Source organism: Vanacampus margaritifer, chromosome 1 (genome assembly GCF_051991255.1).
Source record: "Vanacampus margaritifer isolate UIUO_Vmar chromosome 1, RoL_Vmar_1.0, whole genome shotgun sequence".
Classification (NCBI taxonomy): Eukaryota; Metazoa; Chordata; class Actinopteri; order Syngnathiformes; family Syngnathidae; genus Vanacampus; species Vanacampus margaritifer.
Window position 1 is genome coordinate 17,799,765 of NC_135432.1, and position 23,762 is coordinate 17,823,526.

The following is a 23,762-nucleotide window of genomic DNA, read 5'->3' on the forward strand; positions in this document are numbered from 1 at the left end:
ATTGAAGCTCACTAGATTAAATCAGTGACTGAGTAAGGGGCCATCGAGGCCTTCATTTCAAAGGGAGGGCTTACCTACTGAATCTTTGAATATTTGTTCTGTGAAATTGTATTCATTTAGTCCTTACTCTTTGTTCCGTTGCTTTTCCTCTTGGCTGTTTCCAGTACTGTACGTGTACTGTATGTGGATTTGTTGTCCAATCAGATTTCATTTTAGCCTCACATGCTGCTTTGTCAATCCAATCTATCCAAGGCTGTCAGAATCATCTAGTGTTTACTATGTATCAGCGTTACAAGCTGGCTGTTTCGATAAACTAACTTCCCACTTCTAAAAAAGTAGAAGTAAAAGTAGCCCCCCCCCCCCCCCCCCCCCCATGCACACCGTTCAGCCAGGGTCTACCCCCCTCTGCCTCTAATTGGCTGGTACCCCCTGCCTACACTGATTAGATTGGCTAATTTGTGGCATGAGGACTGATGAGCCAATCGGAGGCAGAGCAGGGCGGGTCTTGTCGAGGAAAACAATCCTTCAAATGCTCCAGTCGTGATGCTGACCCAGAAATGTAGATCAGATTAACTGATTTGCCCTCGTACACGGCCCAGCTATAGGCTGGCACTTGATTTTTAGGTACGGTAAATTAAAACACAACAATGGATTTAGGATTCAGCACAAAACAATACTGTTTTTCACTATTTTTGTTCATTGTTCACTAAATACTGTAATTTCTTTCATAACATATACATTGTTTATCTCATGTTAAATGCATTTTACATTATTTCAGGCTGCATGTGTTACCAAACTGTTCTTAAAAGGTCACGATAATTTGATTATTGTGAGCAAGTACAAATAACGTATTTTTAATCCGTTTTAATTAAATTTTTACATTGAGAGTTAACCCACTACACCACTGCTCATGGGTGTAAAATACGAGTTTCTATTTCGTCTCTCACGACCGCCAGGTGGCGGTGCTGAGCAGCACGGAAAATGCCTCGTTTTCTCTAAAATTGTAAAATTAACTTTTAATTTTTTTTCTCCCACTGGAGGGCGCACTGACAACACTTAAATGACATTCTGAAATTTGGCTGCTACTTGATGCAAAAAAGTGAGCTCATATTTGTTAAGAAATTTCAGATTACTCTGCAAAAAGATAATCTGAATATTTCAGTATGTACCTGCAATTATTTGCACAACAAAATATTTTGATGACTCTGGGGATAAACCTCAACCTGTTAAAATGAGAACACTCACAAAATATTTATCTGAAGCTTTAATTATAAAACGCTTACATTTCTGAAACAGCGCATAAAAATAGATTCAAATTCAGCTTTCTTAAAAAAACACTTAGTACAAAATGAAAGTCTGAAATGCACAGCTAGCGTTCAGTACAACACTGGTAACATACAATAATAAATTCATCCAGAATAACAGTATCTTTTGTCAACAACGAAAGCGGTATTCATTAGAATATGGAACAAAGTGTGGATATACGACATCATCATGTTACAGCAACTTTGGCAAATGTGTCATCACATTTCTGTTGCAGTTAAGAAACTGCACAAAGCTCCATTATAATTTTCAAAACATTTTGATTAAGGTGCAGCTAATGTAGTCTCTTAAATCTGCTGAGCAGGGCAATTAAAGCAAATGATGAACTGACGAGATCAATGTCAAAAACGCTTACATCCACGTGCACAAATAGGAATACAAATGTGCTTTTCTGTTTTTGATTGCATGTTTGAGCTGCTGTGGTGACCAACCACTTTTGAAATGCTTTTGTAGTATGACTAAAAATGACCACCAAAAAAAAAAAAGATTTGGAAGACATTGAGCTTCAATGTCGAGTCATGGCTTTATTTGTGAGGAGCAATTAAGGAAAGTGTGGCTACAGTATCCTGTGGCACTGCGGCATAAATAAAAGGAGCAAACAGATAGATAAGCCTTTCCTTCACTCACTGCAAATGCTTCATAACGTATGTCATGCAAACTAAACAGAAGTCTGCTAGACCCGAGTTACTTGAGCCGTCATGTCATCTTTCAAAGTCATTATGGTTCTTTCTCATGCACCTTTTAAAATGAGTTTTAATCTCAGCTGCTTTAGATCTATTACACTTGATTTCCCTTTAATTTGTCACCCAATTGAAGGTGAAGTATAAGTGTGGAACTGATTACGAAGAACAGAGAGATTTTGCTTGAGTGTTGGGGAAAAATAACCTCCCTAAAGCTGAAGCTATCAAAGAATCATTGGCCACTCCACAGCTGAGCGTGTCTGTTGTCAAAGTCTGGCATGCGGGTTGATGATGACACCGTCTGCAGGAAGGTCTTTCACAGGTAAGTCGCTCTTGTCGCAGGTTTCGTGATCACTGCTTTCACGGCTGCTTTGAGGCGACTCTGAAGGAGGCTTGTACAAGATGCTGGCCAGCAAGAAGAAGATTGTCCCCAAAACCTGAAAGCAACAAATACAAGCCAGGGAGTAGGTTTGAAGTCAAAGAAGCCACTTTAGTATATATAGCAGCAGCAATTTTTCATCAGTGAGACTAGGGTGTCTCAATAGAAGCACACACTGCTTAACCACGTTATGGCAAAAAATATTAATTTAAATATGGAGAAAAGACATAGATACATGCAAAATATGTACTCTTAATACATTTTCATTTTTCATAATATATTTGGTTGGTGATATAAAAAAAAGGTCACAATATTGTAAAAAAAATGAGCTCATACTAAAAAAGAAGCACAACATTATGCTTTGTACATAGCAGCAATGCATATTAATAACCTACCATATACAGTATAATCACACTTAATATTGAGGCACTTACTTGCTAATGCACTCACACATTGAGTTCCTCCACATATTGATTTAGTTCACAAGCATATTACGTTCCCCTTTTTCTGACAAGTAGATTTTAAACATAGAGGGCTAAAACATGCCTTGAAACTGCACTAAAAAACTAGCCACCAGAGGGTGCAAAAACTGCAGAAATGGAAATCAAACTGACATTAATAACAGATGTGCTGTCGTGATGTGACGACAATGATACTGTGGCAGTTTCACAATATTGCCGTTATCGTTACATCCCTAATCCTAACCAACAACAAAGGGCTTGAAGCAAAAAACAACATCACATCCTATGATTTCCCCCCAGCACAAATGGCCAAAATTGATTTTGTACTTAATAAATCCAAAAAATAATTTGTAAAGTAAATAAGTAAAAAAAAAAAAAAGTAACAATCTTTATGGAGTTGCCGTTGTCTTGATTTTTGACATGTGTGTTATTTCTAACAGTAACAAGTGGAAGAGAAAACTGACACATCAGACAGTAACCTGACAGACTTCACACAAGAGGCAGTGTCAGCTTGACTTTGGGCTACTTTTGTCATTGTTGATGTGATTGGCACCAGTGAACGTGAAATGTGATTACAGTAGCCAGCAAGTGCTCAACACTTGCCCAATCAAGACATTAGCCAGCTAAAATTCAAACAGCCTCAAAGTGTTCTAGTTCTCGTAATTTCACATGTAATTGACACACAAAGAATCGAATACAATTAGGAGATCTGATGTGCAAGCATTTACCTTATAAATGATGCCAGCAAGGAGCATGTATTGGCTCATGGCTGAGTTCTGATACAGGTAACAAGAGCCCTGCTCACCACATTGATCTTGCCACAATAAACAGGAAATGTCAATCAAAGAGCCAAATGCGATGGGTCCAGGAATACTACCTGTGAGCAAACAACAACTGACGGATTAGACAAACATTTGAATGGTGAGAGTCAAAATCAGGTAGCTGCAAGTAAGAGTTTAAAGCAAACACCACAGTGTATTAGTCATTAAACCTTAAAAATGGCCGCTTCCAAATCCTTGAGCTGGTACACTGGTTTCTATTAAGGAGAAAGCAGCCGTCGTTGCTATGGTTACGCCGGGTGACCACCTCTCATGTTGTGTTGTGCCATGTTCAGCACTGACATTGTAGTTGTTTGCTGTGCTTTGACATTGCATTCAGAATGTGCAATCATTGGATTCTAACGCTATTTTCGCTTAACACAAGCAGGTTTACCACTGCTCATTTGTTGTAATGATCTTGACTTAAAAGTTACACTTAGGGAACTGTAGGGAAGTCCAGTTACAACCCCCTTCCCCCCCAAAAAAAGTTCTCTATGACTCTATTAAAGCAAAGTTTAAAAGTATGCATCTTACCAAATGTGCGCACCACAATCCACTGGATGCCGAGTGCAAATGATCTCTGACTGTCTGGCACACACCTAAAACAGAACAATACTAGTTATAAACATTACACACACACACACACACCCTGGTACGTTACCACATTGTAAATATTTTGTAAGTTCTAAACTCAGATCAAAACAGAGCATTATGACTTGTCAAGGCAAAACCCATTCAACAGTTTACTTAAAGTGGAAGTCAACCGTAAACATTTCTTGACAATAATATGTTAGATGTGGCATCATTAGTCTAAACATGACATTCTGATTAATATTGTATTGGTCGAGTATGAGTTATGCAGCTAAATTCTGCCGTTTTTACCCATCTCAGGGGTTGGCCATTTTGCCACTTCTTGTTGACTGAAGATTAAGTTCCGGGTACACATGGAGCCTTTTTAGTTTTTCCAATTCAAATCATACCGAATGAAGGTCTGTGGTCACCTGTTTACATGTGACGTAACCTATTCCGATCTGCCGTTTACTTGCTCCTTTAATCAGATCAGCCCCGCGTCAGCCGTCAGACGCGCGGACACCCATCATGTGATTTAGGCTGGCAGAGGGAGACAGCACGGCGGGGCGCTCGGACTCAACCCCGGATACCGGGGCCAGCTCTAGGTGCCCGAGGAGGCTCACCGGAGCGGGGCAGGCCATAACACCTCCAACCACCCCCCCGGCCCAGGAGATCGGGAGGAAGGCGCCACCATTTATACGTATGGAAACGCCGATGTCATGACGCATTTACGACAAGACAGAACATGCGCATCCTCGCCATTCCGATTGAAGTGTTTACATGATGCTCAATGGGACTGACGAAAGGAATATACTGAATAAATGAATGAAATTCCATTCGGATTCAGCCTTTTCATTCCGATTGAGGTGTTTATATGGAGCATTTTCATTCCGTTTGGCCGTTCGGATTCATTCTAATCCGAATACATGGCTCCATGTAAACCCGGTTAATGTTGCTGAGGGCTCAGGCAACGACCAATCATAGCTCATATATTTCTGAAGCTGCGCTGTGATTGGTTGTTACCTGAGACCTGAGCAACATTGATGTCATTTTCAGTCGACAGCAAGTGGCAAAATGGCCGCCCCCTGAGATGGACAAAAACAGCTGGATTTTGCATCTTAATTCATATTCCACTAACGCAATATTACCCAGAATACCATATTTACACTAGTGGAGCTGCATCGAACATATTACAGTACTGTATTGTCAAATAAAAACATTTGGTGTTGGAAAAAAAAAAAAGCTAAATTTGACAACCTGACCTGAGTGTGGCAGTGAGTGCCGGGATGCTGCAGAGGAAGGTGAAGAAGATGATGATGAAGAAGAACGAGAGGAAGGCTGACATGTGGTGGCAGCTGCTGCCACACTTTCCTGCCATAGCGAATCCATTGTGGTCCAAGGAGGCATTTGCCCCCACCACACAGCTGCATCCAGAGTACACCTAGGTGCACGCCACGGGATGCTATGTCACACAACTGGCCTTCTTTTTATCATCTTCCCATATATTGTTTTTTCTTTTTGTACACTACCATCCAATTTTTATTCTGCTTAACTTGTTTAGGTTAAGTTTAATTATGCTGTGTGATTTTATTTTTTAAATCAAGCACTCCAGAGCAGTGTTTTACCAACCCATTATTGAGCCAAGGCACAGAACATCAACAAAAATGTCCCAACAATTTAATGTACACTTTTTGCGATTCATAATTTGGAAGAGCATTTTGTCGCTGTACAGAAAAACACTTATGTCCACTTTTTTATTATTATTATTATTTTTTTTTTTTTTGGGATGTCTGTATTCAGTTTCAACCCCTAGGCCTAAACGTAAAAATTAAAAAAAAAAAACAAATAAAACAACAATTGGACATGTGTTTTTCATATGCGAGCAACGATTGCTTTGTTCTGATTTTCAGACCAATTAAGTGAAATGTGATCATTTCAAAGTGGTTAGGAATCAATGTTCCACCACCTCTTTAAGTAGGGTTGATGTTTTGAATGAAGCGTTGCAAAATACTAGACCGTCCTGTAAACTCAACGTGCAGTTACCTTTTTTCCCGTGGAATTCTCTGTGTGGTTGATGGCCGTACAGCCAGCATGGCAGGGGGAGTAATACATGATGTGATCAGCACCACAAACTGGGTTATACAGCTCCAGGTCACAGCCACAGCCTTCATTGCAGCCCACCGTCAAGCTCTCTGTTACAGACGAATTGCTGAAGGAATTTCCCAGCAGCCAGGATGGAACAAGAAGAAGAACCATTTTCAATATTTTGTCAGAAAACACAAGTACTCTGATTTTCTATGTTTGGTCAATGTTTATATGGCATTTTTCTGGAACTCAAAAAGATGGCATGAAAATAAATCCAAAATTACACACTTCACATCTGTTTTTAGTTCTAAAAAGTCTTATGTAGATTGGATCCTTATCATCTATTATATCATGATGGTATCAGAATTTCCCTTGAGACATTTCCACTGAGATTTCCACAAGAAATGAAGGGAATTCATACGAATGTCAAGTAATTTATGGGAATGCACCAGAAATGTGTACAGCTAATGTTATCTTTGAACAACACGCAACATTGAATCAAAGTGTTTGAAAAATACTCTAAACATCAAAACAAATATACCCTACCATGAACTACCAAATACCCAACAGTTCCATAAACAAACAAGTGTGTGTTCACCTGTTTCCTGCACTCAGATGATTAGGTTGGTCATAGAGCTGTTTGAACTGGTCCATCGGACTCTTGACAGCAGACTGGTATGGAGCGGTGATTCCGGCCAAGGGCACATTGGGGCAGTGGATGAGAAAGACGAAGATGGCGATCAGGCTAACTGCAGCGCAGAGCATGCAGAAACGAATGAGGCCTCGGCAGCGGAGGTTCAGTTTCTTTACGATATAGCCCCCCAGGAAAGTGCCCCCCCCTCCGGCGGGTACCACCATGTAGCCTGGAAAAACAAATAAAAAACATAATCATCCAATAGTTCACATCCAAAGAATGAAGGATCATGCTAAGTTGTTATTTAGATTTCTCATCTGTCAGTCCCTAAAAAAAAACAGACCCCAATGCCAGGCAAGGAATGACAGAAGGACCCCCACCCCACCAGTCAGAGGTCTGAACCAGGAACCCAGAGAATTTATAGGCAGTAGTGAACCCCAAAAACCCAGCCCAACAGTAATTTGTTCATCACTCACCAAACCATGTGGCAGCTTCAGATGCACTGAGGCTGAACTGAGACTCTAAGAATTTCGGACCAAACGTAGACATGCCAGCAATGAGGGTAGCCTCCGTAGCACCAGCCAAGCACAAAAACAGGAAGGTGGGATTCTTCAGGAGGAACAACATAGATCTGGAAAATAATTAATACATATAGACGTATATGTGTGTGTATATATATATATATTTATATATATACATATTTATTTATTTATTTCCCCCCTTAAATATGAAAACGGTATGTAATTATTTTTAAAAGAGTTTTTAGAAGAGTGCTGTGTTGCTTGATAAATGTGTGTGAAGATTAAGAACCAATGAATAAACTTCATTTTAATTAAATCCTGCTGCTCTAATCCCAACAGCTTTGAGCTATTCTTAGTACAGTTACATTACTATGGTGCTACATTGAAAGAGCTGAAATGTTACATAATGGACCCTGCTTAAACAATGTGGATTATCTAAAATAATGATGCACCTCAATTTTTTTTTAATAATCTTGACTAATTCAAACTGTGTGCAATTTATTCTACAGGTATAACATATGCGATTCTTCCTATTACAAAACAATTTATACTTTTACGCTATTGAATGTAAAAAAAATAAATAAATCCACATAACAAAAAATGCACTAATATGCTGTCAAAAATGTGCCGAAGCAAAAAGTGGTGCTCCAAGTATGACCCCCAATTGTTAAGGCCAGTTTAGCCCATCAGAAGCCAGAACAGGCTCAATTAGTTAACAAAAAAAAATTCTAATCAGCTATAGTGGTCCTCAATATACGTAGCACAGAACTAAAGTTAAAAAACATTTTCATATATTCATATGAACATTTCCAAAAACTGCACACTAGAGCCACACTTACCTTGGCATGTCTTTGACTGATTTGCCAAAATGAGGGTCCGAAGCGGTGGTGTGACTGCCATCTTTGAGTTGGTGGGCCTCAGACACTCGCATGGCCTTATGCTGCTGAGAACCTGGAGGAGAACCAAGTCAGATTTGACCAAAGAAAGAAGCAAATGCAATGATGTCACACAAGATAACCAAGCTGTAGCTCAAAATGAGATTATTATCATTTGAAAGGGAAACAAAGTATTGCGTAATCCTCACAATTTCAAGTGTAACGCTATACACATGTATACAACAATATGTATTTGTATCCAGTTGTGAAAGTGCATCATGAGTACCTGGCAGCTGTCTTGGGTAGGCCAGGATGGGGAACGCCACCAAGAGAGCTGCTGCTCCTCCGAGTAGGAAGCCGATCCACCAAGCACCGACCCACAAAGGGTTCTCTGGAGTCATCTCTGTCCTGTCACACACACACACAAATTACAGTAAGCATTGTTTTAGAAATGATGGGGGTTTTGCGAGAGCCAAGATGCGAACCCCAAACTTCAGAAATAGTTCTCAATCTTTTTACGATGTACCACCTAATAAAATGTATTTTCACTCCTAGTAGCACCATCATGACCCATTTCAAAATAGAGTGGCATTGTAGGCCTAAGTGCTCAACAAAAACAAAACAAAGGTTTTAAATCATGAAAATTAGATTTAATACAGTATTATTGTAAGTCACTGTGATGATAGGCAGTTTAAACATTAACACTGCGCTTAATTGTAGGAAAAAACCTGCACTTAAATACTGTTGACTAAAAAAAAGTTACATAAAAGTTGTACAAAAATAAATGTTATGTAACAGTTGTTTCAATTAAATGCATTAAACCCAAATAGGGTACACTTAGGCAGGGATCAAACTTAAAGAAATATTTCACAAAGTTCACCATGCTGCTTGCTTGCTGATCAAATTTGCGCAAAACAATGAAGTCTCCGATGGTGTAGTGGTTTATTCTTTCCTGCAGCTACGACACGGGTTCAGTTAGGTTCTGACAAAGTGAATGCGAGTGTTAAGTGTTGACTCACGTGAGGTGGATCTCTGTATAAATGTTGAGGAAGTAACCCCCGAGCAGATATCCTGCTGCTGGACCCACAATGGCTGCAGTATAAAAGATCCCTGCGGATGGAAAGGGAAAGCATGGGTGTGTCTTCAGGTACTTTCTCTGTTACTGGGCTTCTTTGTTCAAAAATGGATCAGGTTTCATAAAGGGAGGCCACATTACACTGTTTTGGTATCTGCATCACACAGCTGCAATTTTAATACAGTAACTGACAGTTACGTGATGATATGCAAGACAGACTACATGCGTTATTTATGATGGTTTTTACACATAATGAGACAGCTAATGCACTTTACTCCAACTTCTCAATGTAGAGGCTAAGGATGTATATTAAAACGTCATGATACAATAATTATTACGATATGAACCTCACCATACGATAATTATCACAATGTTGTGGGTAAGTGGCTAACACACAAGAAATATGGATAATACTAAAGAATGTAATTAAAAATAGTTTTAAAAAAAATAGATTATCCAGAATATTTTATAAAAGATAAACATTTTGTCATTGAGATTGAAATTTCAGACATAGCTAATGATTTTAATGATTTTTTTTTTTTTTTTTTAATGTTGGCAGTAATTTGGCAAAAGAAAGAAATGACATAAGAGGTTTGGCATATAAATGGATGAAAAGTTATTTGGATAATAGAGATCAGTACATACAGTTTAACAATATACAATCAAAACACTTGAGGATTACTCATGGAGTCCCCCAAGGGTCTGTGCTAGGCCCCAAATTATTTATATTGTACAAAAACAATATCTGTTGTGTCTCAAAAATATTCAAAAGTGTCTTATTTGCCGATGACACAACTCTCTACTGTTCAGGAGAGAACCTGAAGCAGCTTCTGACTACCGTGGAGAATGAATTATACACATTAAAAAAATGGTTTGACTCAAACAAATGATCATTAAACTTAAAGAAAACCAAGTTGATAGTTTTTTGTACTAGACAAACCACACAACAGGTCAAAATTATGGTAAATTGAATAGAAAGAGTGTATGAAAATAAATTTCTTGGAGTAGTTATTGATGAAAAATTATGTTGGAGGTCACACAGAAAAGGAAAATTTCAACAATTATAGGGATACTCTTTAAAACTAAGGATGTCCTAAATAAGAAATCATTATTATCATATCTGACCTATTGTGTGGAAATCTGGGGAAACGCATATAAAACAAATAACGACCCGGTTTTCAAACTGCAAAAAAGAGCCAAGAGAATTATAAATCGATCAAAATATACAGAGCCAACTCATTCTCTATTTAAATCAAATACAATGAAATTCTACGACTTAGTTGAATTTAAAATAGCACAAATATATACATATATCCACAGGGAGCGTCTGGAGTGGAACTAAGAGCCGCAGGTTGCAGACCCCCAGTAGTTCACAATGCTGTGTTTTACTGCAGCGGGTCAAAAGTAATGTTTTTTTATGGACAGGTTGAAAAATATTTGCTAGTATGACTGAACATGAGCAATTGCATGTAATTGCATGTGACTCGTGTCAATTTGTGGAGGAATTCATACGTGTTCCCCTTCACCTGGCCATCAGCGTGGGTCTTAAACCTAGGTGGCCAAAACATGCTTAATTAAAATTAAACTGCACTAATAAACTAACCAACAGAGGGAATACAACCCCTCCTTTTTAACAGAAATGCTGCTTTCAATATCGCGACATGGTGTTGACAAGGGAAATTTAAACCCCCAGTGATGTAAATCCTTTGAATTAATTCCAAGATGTAGCTCACCAGTGTAAACAGGGCCGTAGGTTGACTTGACGTTCTCATCCAGATACGTGACTCCCAGCGTGTAAAGAGGGGTAGCGCCCATTCCGTGAAGAAATTGTCCCAGCATGAACACAAATCGATAACCGGGCAATCCCCCGCCCTCTTGGTCCTGGCAAGAGCTGGTCTGGTTGGCAGAGCACATTCCAGTTTGCTCGGACAGACTGACCTGGTAAGGTGGCGTGATGAAGTGAGGCAAGGCAAAGACCAGAGAACCCACAGCCATGAGAAGCACCCCCCAACCGAGCCAGCGAGGCTTGTGGCCCGTCCCGCCAAAGTAGCTGACAAAGGCCAGGCAAATGCACGCCGCAATGTCGTAGGTGCTGGCGATGAGGCCCGCGTCGTAGCTTCGCAGGTCGAAGCGTCTCTCGATGGTCGTCACCACTGTGTTGATGAAGCCATTGATGATCATCCCCTGGAGGAAAGAGGCCACGCACAGGAAAAACAACACCCATCGGGGAGTGTTGAAGACTTGGATAGCTTTGGGTGTCAGAGCCCCCCAGCCGCATAGCTGATCTGAGTCTGTGGGGGACGGATTTAATCGAATCTGTGACTCTGCGCTAAGGGTGGTTTGTGCACTATAGATCTGTCCCGGAAAGGTGGAAGCTCCAGTGAGAATGCGGGGCTGAACGGGACCATCGGTGCATCTGGGTCCCGAGTCTGTGAGGCTGTCTATGTGAGGGTCCACAGGGCTGGGGGTGTCCAGAGAGGGGCCCCTGCTCAGAGGGAGGCCATGAAGGTCAAGGAGCTCCTGCCTGGAGCTAAAGGAGGCATCAGCATTGAGCATTGAGGGTCTTGGGCTTCAGATGGGGGCAAGAAAAGGGGAAACTACTTGGACAGGGCAATATACGCTACTTGTGAAATAACTTTAGCCAGGAGAAAATATGAAGCAGGCCAAGTTGAAATGTTCCAGTGTCCTAATTTAGCTGGTTTCTGCAATTACAAATACTTGCTTCTTGTGTACTGTATTCCATGCAACAACACTGCTGAGTGCTTCTTAAGGCTGTTGTACTTTATAAAGCAACACAACTGGTTGGCTCATGGCATCCTGTAGAGAGAAGACAATAGATGATTTAAAATATAACCAGAGCTGTATATTGGTACAGTTAATTTTCATTGATTCTGTGAAAAAAAGATTGCTTGTCCACTTAAGAAATGATTTGGCTTGGGAAATCATTTTGGGAATGTCAGTTGCAGCGCAAAGTATGGGGTATCCCACTGCACACAGTAACAGGATAGGAAAACATTAGCACGTGCTAATTTCTGTACGCTCAAAAGCTGATGTGACGACATGCCTTGTTGACCAATGAGCCATTCTTTCAAAGCCTTCTGGCCAATTTGTAGTAGCACCTCATAGAACCCACAGCTGGTAGTACCTGCGCCTGGCAGTCAGCCTTAGTTAACACTTGGGGAAAACCTGCATCTTAATGCTCTTAATTGCAGGATGATAATTATTTAAAATGTTGCAAAAACAACTTCCATTTTCACTTTTTTAAATCTGTACCACCATTCATACATAAGTCATGAAGAGGAATGAAAACACTTCTAAATATAAATAAAACACATCAAAAGTGAGTCATGTAGAACATTGTCAAATCATGTGACTCTGTATTCATTATTAACTCATTCACTGCCATTGACGGCTATATTGACATCAATAATTCATTAGAGCTATTTCTATTAGTTTCCACTTTCACTAACAAGAGTATGAAAACCTACAAAAAAATGTATTGTACATTTAGAACAGATATAAAATTTGATTAGTCATGAGTTAACTATTGAAGTCATGCGATTAATTACAGTTAAAAAATGTAATCGTCTGACGCCTCTAATTTTTTTATATTTTCTTTTTTGTTTAATTACTTAATTATTTAAACTCCAGAATAATCACAAATTTTATATATGTTCTAAATGTATAATACTTTTTTTCCCTAGGTTTTCATACTCTTGTTAACAAAAGTGGAAAAAAATGAAACTAATAGAAATAGTTTGAATGAAATTGTGACGTCTATAGCCATCAATGGCAGTGAATGAGTTAATAATGAATAGAGTCACATGATTTGGCAATGTTCTACATGACTCACTTTTGATGTGTTTTATTTATATTTAGAAGTGTTTTCATTCCTCTTCATGACTTATTATTGGTATGAATGGTGGTGATATGGATTTAAAAAAAGTGAAACTAATAGAAATAGTTCACATGAATTTTTGACGTCTATAGCCGTCAATGGCAGTGAATGAGTTAAACATAGCACTCACAGGAAAGGTTTGTAGAACACCCATCAAGTTGACAAAAGAGATTTTAACATGCTTTGACAGACCTTTAGTGACAGTTATGTGTATGGACAGACCCCTTTTTTGTTGTTGTTGTTTGGGCCTGCCATTCTGTCGTGAAAAAGGCGCAACGCTAAAGGAAAATACTCTTCCAATGAAAACACAGCTGGTATGTGAAGGAATGTGAACATCTGTTGTATTTAATACCTATGTAAGAAAAGTGAATAAAAACACGAGTAACTGTTTAGCTAGTCATTTTGAGGGGAACTTTTGCTTTGACACGAAAATGTTATAAATAAATAAATAATGTTGTCTTCTTACGTTATATTCTCCTAGAAAGGTGTACACCAGTATGTACAATATTTGGAGTCTACCGGTCCATCACAGGGCATACGTAGAGACCGAAAAGCATTCACACACATTCACACCATCACCATGCACCAACGCAAGCTGCTTGCATGGTGAGTGAGCCACGACACCGTCAGTGATGGCAAGATAAATATGTTAATAACTAATAGGACACTTAAGAGTCATAGCTATGCATGCTTTTGAATTGATCTTAAAAATATCAAATGGATATTTTAAGTGTCCTCAAAAACCCAGCTACATAATATTAGGAGTTACTGCACCCTACCTTCAGTCCAACATGTCACAGTCAACAGGTCTGGAAAAAAGTCTGTTGAAGAAAGAGTGGAAAAGATGAAAGTGAAACAACTTCTGAGCCCATCTCAGAAAGCCTCTTATAGTGCTGAGGCAGCACATCAGGACACGCCCAGTGGGAGTGCCTGACTCGTTCTGACGCTACATAATCCTCCTGCAAGATGCTCACGAGGTCCACTGTACATTCACCCATCCATTTTCTGTGCTGCTTATCCTCACTAGGGTCGCAGGTGAGCTGGATCTTATTCCAGATGGCAACTTTGGTCCTCGAGAGCCACATTCCTGCACGTTTTGGATGTCTTCTTCCTCCAACACAGGTGATTTAAATGATCAGCATGAGCTCTGGAGAAGCCCGATAACGATCCTCGCCTGTGTTGGAGGATGGAGACATCTAAATGGTTGCCTACCGCTGACTACAGAGACACGGGCTACACCCTAAAATGGACGCCAATAAGTCATAGGACACATACATACATGGACAACCATTCACACCGTTGAGTGGTGAACGGAACCCACGCTGGCTGCACCCAAGTCAGGCAATTGTACCACTAAAGCATCAGTGGCTACAACAGAAACATTCACACCGTTTTCCTTTGTTAAATTCTTTTCTGATATCCGCCTTTTCATTTGTGATATCAAAGTGAAATCACAGCAAGTTTTTCTTCACAGCAGTAACCTTTGCTTTTGTCTCCTCGGGAGGGTCTTTCCTCCCCTGTGGGAAACAAAGGCCAGGAATGGGTTTGAGATTATGCTTCTCAGAAGCAGCCAATTCAGTTCAGTTGTTAGCTCTCCGTTCACACAAGAAATATGGATAATACTAAATAATGTAATTAAAAATTGTTTAAAAAAAATAGATTATCCAGCATATTTTATAAAAGATAAAAAATTTTGTCATTGAGATTTTTTTTTTGAGAGTTTTTTAAAAACGTACTGTTGCGACCCCGAATGGGAAGAGCTGAAGACTCAAAGTGGAACCTCTGGTTTTTGTGTCCAGTATTTTCATTTGATTGCTTCATCCTCGTTTGCATCTTAAATCCCCCTCGTTGTCAGCGGCCGCATTTAGGTTCTCAAAAGTCTGTCCATTCTTGTGTGAGTCTACTGTGAGTCCCCCCACCCCCAAAAAAGTTTCAAGGCAGCGTTGCAGGCATCTGTAAAAGTCAACATGTTGCTTTATCAAACCCTCCAGTTCCACACTGCTTATCCAGATGAGAGTCATGGGTGAGCTGGAGTCCGTCCAATTAGACAGAATTTAAAAGACTACACCCTACAGTAGGCTGGTTGCCAGTCACGCACAGGACATTGAGAGAGACAAACAAGCATTCATTCTCACATTCAAACTGTCACTGAGTTGGAACTGAAGTGAAGTGAACCATAACAATAAAGTTGCTTTTCTATGTAAATGAAACTGAGCATCGGGTTTATTTATGTTCACGATGCCTGCGATATTTTTTTGGTGGCACATGAGCTAGCAACATAGCTGGTATGTCTTGACTATTTTGACATTTTGAAACACATGCACAAAAGTCAGACAAGTGACGCATCATGAGCCAGAATACATCACAAAGTCAAGCAGGCTGTCCTTCGTCTTGGAAAGCTTCGGTTTGAGCAGGTGCTCAACCACAAATTCAACTCTCAATAATCTCTTCTACATTACTTGTTATGACACTACAACCTCTGATTATAATAACTACTGTATCAGCTCTATATGGAGAAATTTGAGTCAATCAAAGCAAAGTCACCAAAATAACACTTCTCTTCCACTTCATAAAAGAATGCACGATTGTACATTTTTAGACCGCAGTGTTACGGGAACTTGTGGATAGTTATGAAACTGTTTCATGGAAAGTATACCCAAGATAGATTTTACATTGCATAGGTGTTAGATTGCAACATTCTGTACAGATCTAGAATTTTTTATTTTGTGCTGTGTGTGTGTGTGTGTGCGCACGCGTGCGCACGCTTGTGCAGAAATAACGGTGACTTCCCTTTAGTGTTGCACATTATACTGCAGGTCACGTGAGTCAGTACTAACAGTCGCTAAGCATGGCTTAATTAAGAAACCTTTCCCAAAAGTTTGAATTATCTCACTACTTGTCATTTTTAAAACCTGCCTTAATAGCCATTTATATTCCTTAGCTTTTAACACAGCTTGAGATTCTGCCCTGGCTGTGGTCTTATTTTTATTGTTTTCACCTTGTTTTATTGATTCTTAATTTGTATTTTTGCATTTATGAACAGCTTTGTTTCAGTTGTGTTTTCTCATAAAATGAGTTGAGTCATTTTCTACTTTACTTTCTACAACATGTTTGAGTTTGTTGCTCTTTAATCAGATAAAAGGTGTTCTTGTGCTTCCTGTTCTTTCACAAACACATCATGGGTACGGCCCATTTCGCATCCTGATTTCCCTCATGAGGGTCATGGAAATGCCGGAGCCTTTTCAAGCAAACCTGGGCCAAGAGGCGGGGTACACACTTGACTGGTCACCAGTCAATTTTACGAGACATTGCACAACATTGAACAGCACGCAACCAATCAACATTAACATTCACACCTATGGACAATTTAAGAGTTTTGAACTTACATGTACGTATTGTATTTTGGCAGGAGGTCAGACTACTACTACTACTTCTGAACCTCAGAACTGCGAAGCCGGCTGGGCCATCTTGCACATAACATTGTGAGAATGGGTGAGCAGATTGAGGCAGCATTTTGTGAGTGAAGGGAAGTTAGCACGTCTCTCTCACAGTCGTGTGTGTGTGAAATGCGTGGTGTGCGCGATGTGGAAAATGGAAAGTATCTAGAACATGCTCACTTTCACTTTCAGTCCCAGTTTTTTTTTTGCATGCACACACACATCACGACACTGTCAACACAAAACTAAAAGAAGGGACTTTTGGCTTTCTCCCGACATGGACAGATATCAAGAACATGCTCACTTTCACTTTCAGTCACAGCTTTTTTTTTTCATGCACACACACATCACGACACTGTCAAAACAAAACTAAAAGAAAGGACTTTTGGCTTTCTCCCGACATGGACGGATATCAAGAACATGGTCACATTCAGTTACTGTTATATTGTTTACACATGTTCAAAAACACACAAACTAAAACTCCCTGACTAAAACTGCAAACTGCCTCTCTCCATCTCGCCTGCGACCCAAATGAGGACAAGCACTATTTAAAAAAATGAGTGGCTTTCTTTTTAGATAGACAAATGAGCAGACTAGCAGCCGTTAGCCTCTAACCTTTAGAAACGGTTGACAACCTACAATAAGCTACTCATTTAGAAAACTCCGCTCTTCACATACTATTCACAAGATGTTACTGCTCTTAACTCATTCACTGACAGTGACACCTATAAACGTCAAAAAATTATTTGAAGTATTTCTATTAGTTAAAAAAAAATTCACCACTTTTGTTAACAATTAGGGGCGTGAGGCGATTAAAATTTTCAATTGTAATTAATCACATGACTTCAATAGTTAACTCACGATTAATCACAAATTTTATATCTGTTCTAAATGTACAATATTTTTTTCCTAGGTTTTCATACTATTGTTAACAAAAGTGGAAAAAAGTGTTAAACTGATATGAATAGTTAAAATGAATTTTTGACGTCTATAGCCGTCAATGGCAGTGGATGAGTTAAGGGGGACATAATATGTTTAAAACATTGTATCATCTAACTTATGGGAAACCATTGTTAGGTATTTTCACTCTTTAAGAGTGTGGTTCACCAGAATGCGACATTTATCAGAGAATTCCTGCCCACTTTATTTACTAAGGAAAACGCATCAGCAAGCTACAACAAGCTACTTATTAGATTTCATTACAAATACAAAAGCTACATATCGCTGATGTGGGGCCAAAACCTTGTACCTCCAAAATGGTCACTTTCATTAGACCCCAAAATGGTTGTTTAACAATTAACATTGCATCATCAAAGAGCATTTTCAACACTTGATTGGTCAATAATTCGTAAAAAAAAAAAAGACACCTACGTGTGTGGAGTGACCAAAAGTAGATATTTTTGAAAAAAATATGAAATTTGCCAAATTGTGATTTATGAGGTTTCAGCCAGCAATATAGATAGCATCGTGTTCTTACCAAGCTGTGATCATGTGGTTCCCTTTTGTAAAACTCCTTCACATCAACGTTTTGACTCTACGCTACGCTTCCTGTGATGGCCGCTGCACATTTTCCATCTCAGTCTAGGATTGAGTAATTAAATCCGTCGCTTTCAACAATCTGTACTAACAGGCGATGCACTACTGCGGTTTCATCGTCACGTCTGCAACTGCTAATGATTTTAGTCAATATGGCGCCTCCCTTACATTGATTAATTATTGTGTTCAATTTGTATTTCGCAAATGCAATATTACCGTGTTTTGCCTCGTGTTGGCACGGAGTATGCTTGACTTAGCTTATATACACCCACTCCACTTTACTCTTTCATGTCTACGTTGAAACAATTTGTGTTTGGTCTTTGTTGCATTGATGTTGTTCTTGGGTTTGGCTTAGAGTACCGGTACTTAAATGGAGATGGAATGGACGGTCATGAATAGAATAATGTGCTTTGTCATGCCCCCAAAACTCGTCTGATAGCCTACTGTGAACTAATGAAAGTGCTTACTAGTAGCCTACATTTGGTGTATGGATATTGCTCCTCTCCGATATGTGTTTTTTTATAAAAAAAAATAAATAAATGGATGTGTCCATGTAATCAACAACATTCTTCTTTTTTTTCTTTTTCTGGAGAGCTCAGTATTGTTCATTCGGTAATTTTACCGATTCGACATGTCATGATCATTGCTCCCTCTTTTATTTTTTTATTTTTTATTTTGTATGTGCGTGAGTATGTACATGGGCGTGTGTATGTGTGTGTGCATGTGTGCGTGTGAGTATGTACATGAGTACACTAATGAGTGAACTAATGATAGTTCACCTAAAACATATTTAAAATCCCATATTGTTCACCTAAACCAAATACTAGAGTCGTGAGGTTGTCAGGAGACCCGAGGAAGGATCAAAGAAAAGAAAGAAAAGTGAAATCCAGCACCGACCAGACATTACCTACTACCCACCCGGTTACCAACCAGAGTCTTTCACCAACCCCAACAACATTATTCTAATTACAATTTATAGGAAGGTACTAATTAGAGATGTTCAATACCACTTTTTTTCAGAACAATAACAATACAAGTACTCAACTCTTGAGTAGTCATCGATACCTAGTACCGAGACCACTAGTACTTTTATTACATGAAATTTCCCCCCTAAAAACAATGACAGATAATTGTAAAGAAAGACCTAAATGTCCCAATATAGCATTTTCCTTAAAATTTCATGAAATTAATGAAAATGTTCTATTCTACTAATTTCTTATTTTTGGTTCCTGATTGTAAAACGGACAATATCTGCTGCCATCATGAGTACCGATTATGAAAAGTGTCATATGGATTTTTTTTCTTACATGGCCGACAGCCTCGGCAAGCCAACAGACGTGACGTTTTGGAACAAGAGCAAATGTTTTTGTTCGCGGAGAAGCAGAAGAAAAAGCAACAATCACTCCTGCAGTGGGTGGTCTCAAGGTGCGTTCAATGAACAGGCACACAGTAGGAAATCACAGGTATGCATAGAAAAAGCCCAGATGACTGACAGAGCGACAGGTTGTGATGCATTTTTGACACGTCCCTTAAAAAATAAGTGGAGTGTGAGTTATTTTGTTCCCAGTTTGTAGTATTTGATGACGCATTTGACTAATTGGGAGCGTAATGGAGCAGAGCAGAGACATGCACGCACACTCAAGCAACGTTACATTGAGTCATGGGAGTGCCACTGTATCAACAAGATTTAAAACAGATGACATCAAATGCAGTCCAATACAAGAATATGGCATGCAATGTGAAAGCTTACATACAGTATATACATAAATATATGCAGTATTTACATAAATTAACATGTATATATCCTAATATTTTGAATTACCGGTAATAAAAAATAAAAATAATTTTGCTGCTTTTGCTGATGTTTTAGATTTTTGTCGCGGTACCGTTTCAGTACCAGTATCGAGGTATTTTATACAGGTATAGTACCGAAGTCAGAATTTTGGTATCGTGACAATACTAGTTCCAAACCATTTGTATTAGCTATCTAAATAAAGATAGAATGTTACTCATTGAGAAACAACATTCAAGGCATCGGTTCAGCAATTCACTAAACTGTCAACAACAAAAACAGATTCTTCCACTTAATCTGTAAAAGCTGCCGAGTAATAAGTAATCCTCTCTGACCCTCTGCGCACATACGATTACTAGTCAGATGTTACGCAATCATACACTGAGCTCAGAGCAGTCCAGAGTATTTCAGGAAATTTTTATTTGTTTGTTTGCATATACTGTATAAAATTTTTAATCCAAAAAACAATAAATAAATAAAATCAGGATCTTATTGTTTTGATGTTTCACTCGAGTAAGTGTTTTACTGCTTTTATGAGACTTTCTTAATATCAAGTATCAACTAACAAATTGCTTTCAACACAACAAAGTGGGAGTGTATTGTGAACATCGCTTGTCATCGCATCAGTTACAACTCAGATACTAGCTTTGAAGGCAGAATATTGTTGCGATGCCTTTACGGTTCTATTCCACATTAGTGTGGTTTATATTGGACATTAACAGGCACTGTTAAAGGAGCTTAGGGTCAACTCGCACTTTGGCGCACAATGCTTGGGGCAGTGTTCTCCTGCTTTGGCCTCATGTGTTTCTTCTGTAAACTAGGTCACACAATCTCATTCAAACTAAACTGCATTAGTTCTGCATTGCGATTATTGCTACAGCAACAGAACAAATTATGAAATGACTATGCTATCATAAAACAAATGCAATGTTCGACAGTATTTTATATTTGTTCAGTTGATATCTTTTGGTTGGAAATGACACATGATTGTGACAAAAACTTTAAGAAGTTGTATTAGGGATATGTAAAATGATTAATATTGCAATATTTTGCACCATTCTAGACGTTGACCATTGACTCATCTGTTTACAATCATGACACCTTGGATTACGTCAACATTATGATTTTCAAATTACATTGCTAAGACATTTCTTTGCAGTGGTTCTAAAACTGTTCTACAGCAAGCACCAACTACAAAAATATGTACTAAGCTCTCCCACTAACAGTATAATGACCAACATTAAAATACTATAGCATAGTAGGTTAAAGTGTTCATCCAGTATGAGACAGAGGTTAACTTCCCTTCAAGTATATTTAGGTTACTGTAACATTCTGCAGTTTGAACATCCCTGCACCTAAATAAATAAATAAATAAATATATATATGTATATATATATATATATATATATAGACGATACTGTGCAAAAAAACCTCACGATATTGTTAAAAAATGGGGGGGAAGCACAATGTTGTGTTTTTGTGCTTTTGGCATGTCATCTCACATGTCATTGGCAGGTGCTACTATTGGCTCAGCGGCGTTAAGTATCATGGTCTATGTAAATCACAATGCTGTGTTCGACTGAAGGGAAAAAAAATACATGTAATATTTTTTGACAGAGATGTTGAAAAATATTTGGTGGTATGACTGATTTATGGGAGTGATAATCACTGTAGTGGCCAAAACATTCCTAATTAAAACTAAACTGCTCTAATTAACTAACCACCAGAGGGCGCTAGAACTGCGCAAATGGAACACAACCTCACCCTTTTAACAGATGTACTTTTAATATCGTGGCATGACAAGGATATTGTGTCAATTTTAATATTGCAAGTTTGCAACATTGCAATGTTGCCGTTATCGTTACATCCATAAAAAAGAGAATTTATATTTTAAAACTAGTTGATAATTATTTAATTAAAACGTGTTGCACTTGAGTGTAACAAAATATATCTACATACATAAAAACAAAAAAAACAAAAAAACAGTTCTGAAACACTAAATGCAAAATTAAACTACATAGTTGAACTGTACTATAAGTAGTGAAATAGTGATTATTTCACATATCACTAGAGGGAGCCCATACTTTTATAACAACTGTTCATAACTGTATACCTATCCTTCTTCTTGTCCTTCCTGTTGACGGCTGATCCCATCATTAATGTTATGTTAGTTCACAGAACACAAAGGATCAGTTTGATGTGCTCATGAGCCAACATTTGGACTAGACCCCCATTTCTCCTTAAATATGTCCCTGTTTTGCAAAATTGCATGCGTCCAACGTTGTGTGAATAGTTTGGGAAAGGCTCTTTCATGTTTTCCAGCACACAAAGCAAGACGATGATCCATCATAAGCACGCTTGAATGAGTTTGTCAATTATTACACACATTTTGGATCAACTGCAACAGATATTGTGATATCTATCACGTCAGTACCTGGTATCCACCCATCCATCCATCCATCCATATAATCATGAATACAATATGTTTGCACTCAGGTGATATGAACTATCATCTAAAGATTCGCCATTTTGAACAGAAACTATGTGCATTTATGAAACGAATGCAATAAACATATTATCTGGGTCTGGGTCTTGGTGCACCCCTCACACCCCTGCAAGGAGGGAACCACCCTCACTATGCAGCCGTGAAGCGATAAAGGTAGCATATCGTGCAAAAACACGCGGAAGTAATGACTTTTCTGCGTCGATGGGCAGCGACGTGACAGCTAAACGAACGGCGTTATAATTCATATCTTGCTAGTTGCTAGAGGGAGCGAATCACGTGAACAATCAGATGTTGCATGAATTGCCGATGTGTTTATGACTATAGCTAGGGTTCATTTTGCGAGGCAGAGCAAGTCACTGGATTACAAAACACTCCCTTTTGTTCACTGTTGTCGCAAACGCGGTGCAGGTTGCATGCTTGAGGCATGTCTGGTGCGCGTGCACCGGCGGCATCAGCACCTTATAGTGCATGCAACGCCACCTTTATTTATTTTTTTAAATGTTATATTTAACGAACGTGGCTTACCTTCAAACGTGCATATACACCCTCTCTCGTCTCACCACGTCTGGTTTCCTGAGATAAATGTGACGGTACAGGTGGCGCATGCTGACAACCGCAGCTCGGGAGGTCTCGAAGCACGTTGCCGGCTGCCGCCTTGTGAAAGTGTCAATATGGCGAGCGGGTACTATAGTGACACAGCTAGTGACATCAACCGTGAAGCTGCAAAAGGGCAGCACTGCTGTCCTGTACGTGTTATGGTTATGTTTAAATAATAAATGTATGTAATGTAAATAATAATGCCTATGTTTAAATAATGCGCCTGAGTCAGTCGAGTAAAATGAAATAAAGACACGAATACAATTTAAATGTATTCGAGTCCAACACTATAATCCAACTCGACCTCTATAATTTGTTCTCGTTTCTAACGAAACAGGAAATAATTTAAATAGAAATAAAACGTTCTAGAGTTAGCAACACCAGTTACAACAGTGCAGATTGCAGAAGAAGCCTTTTTCAACAGCTGCAATAGTAAATAAATACTGTAAGTTATGTTGATTTATATTGTGAAGTAGGTAGACTAGCATTACCTAGATACTTTCAGCCTAAAAACGTAAAAGAAAACAGACTACTGTAAATGTTTTATTTTCAAACAGTTACACGCAGTGGAAGTA

At 38.9% G+C, this 23,762-nt stretch overlaps 1 protein-coding gene across 3 annotated transcripts; it reads right to left on the reverse strand.

Moving 5' to 3' along the window:
* Nucleotides 1-1,249: 1,249 nt before the first annotated feature.
* Nucleotides 1,250-23,244, reverse strand: slco4a1 (solute carrier organic anion transporter family, member 4A1). 3 transcript variants are annotated; one of them, XM_077546616.1, is made up of 13 exons: nt 23,116-23,226; nt 14,099-14,140; nt 11,155-12,238; nt 9,366-9,456; nt 8,633-8,754; nt 8,311-8,422; nt 7,427-7,581; nt 6,915-7,179; nt 6,275-6,440; nt 5,494-5,672; nt 4,196-4,260; nt 3,572-3,720; nt 1,250-2,440 (listed from the first exon to the last, which is right to left on the reverse strand). In XM_077546616.1, exons 3-13 carry the CDS (start codon nt 11,975-11,977, stop codon nt 2,270-2,272), a joined length of 2,298 nt encoding a protein of 765 aa, XP_077402742.1. In that variant the 5' UTR covers nt 11,978-12,238; nt 14,099-14,140; nt 23,116-23,226; the 3' UTR covers nt 1,250-2,269. The 3 variants fall into 3 exon arrangements, with proteins under 3 accessions (XP_077402742.1, XP_077402725.1, XP_077402733.1); XM_077546599.1 differs by lacking the exon at nt 14,099-14,140 and having other exon boundaries at nt 23,116-23,244; XM_077546607.1 differs by lacking the exon at nt 23,116-23,226 and having other exon boundaries at nt 14,099-14,174.
* Between the last annotated feature and the right edge of the window lie 518 nt (nt 23,245-23,762).

Coding starts and splice junctions, on each gene's coding strand:
- slco4a1 (XM_077546599.1), bottom strand. CDS start 11,977: ATGCTCAATGCTGATGCCTCCTTTAGCTCCAGGCAGGAGCTCCTTGAC. Junction 8,423..8,632: donor CTACCCAAGACAGCTGCCAG/GTACTCATGATG, acceptor GTTCTCCTCCAG/GTTCTCAGCAGCATAAGGCC. Junction 6,441..6,914: donor CATCTGAGTGCAGGAAACAG/GTGAACACACAC, acceptor AAATTCCTTCAG/CAATTCGTCTGTAACAGAGA.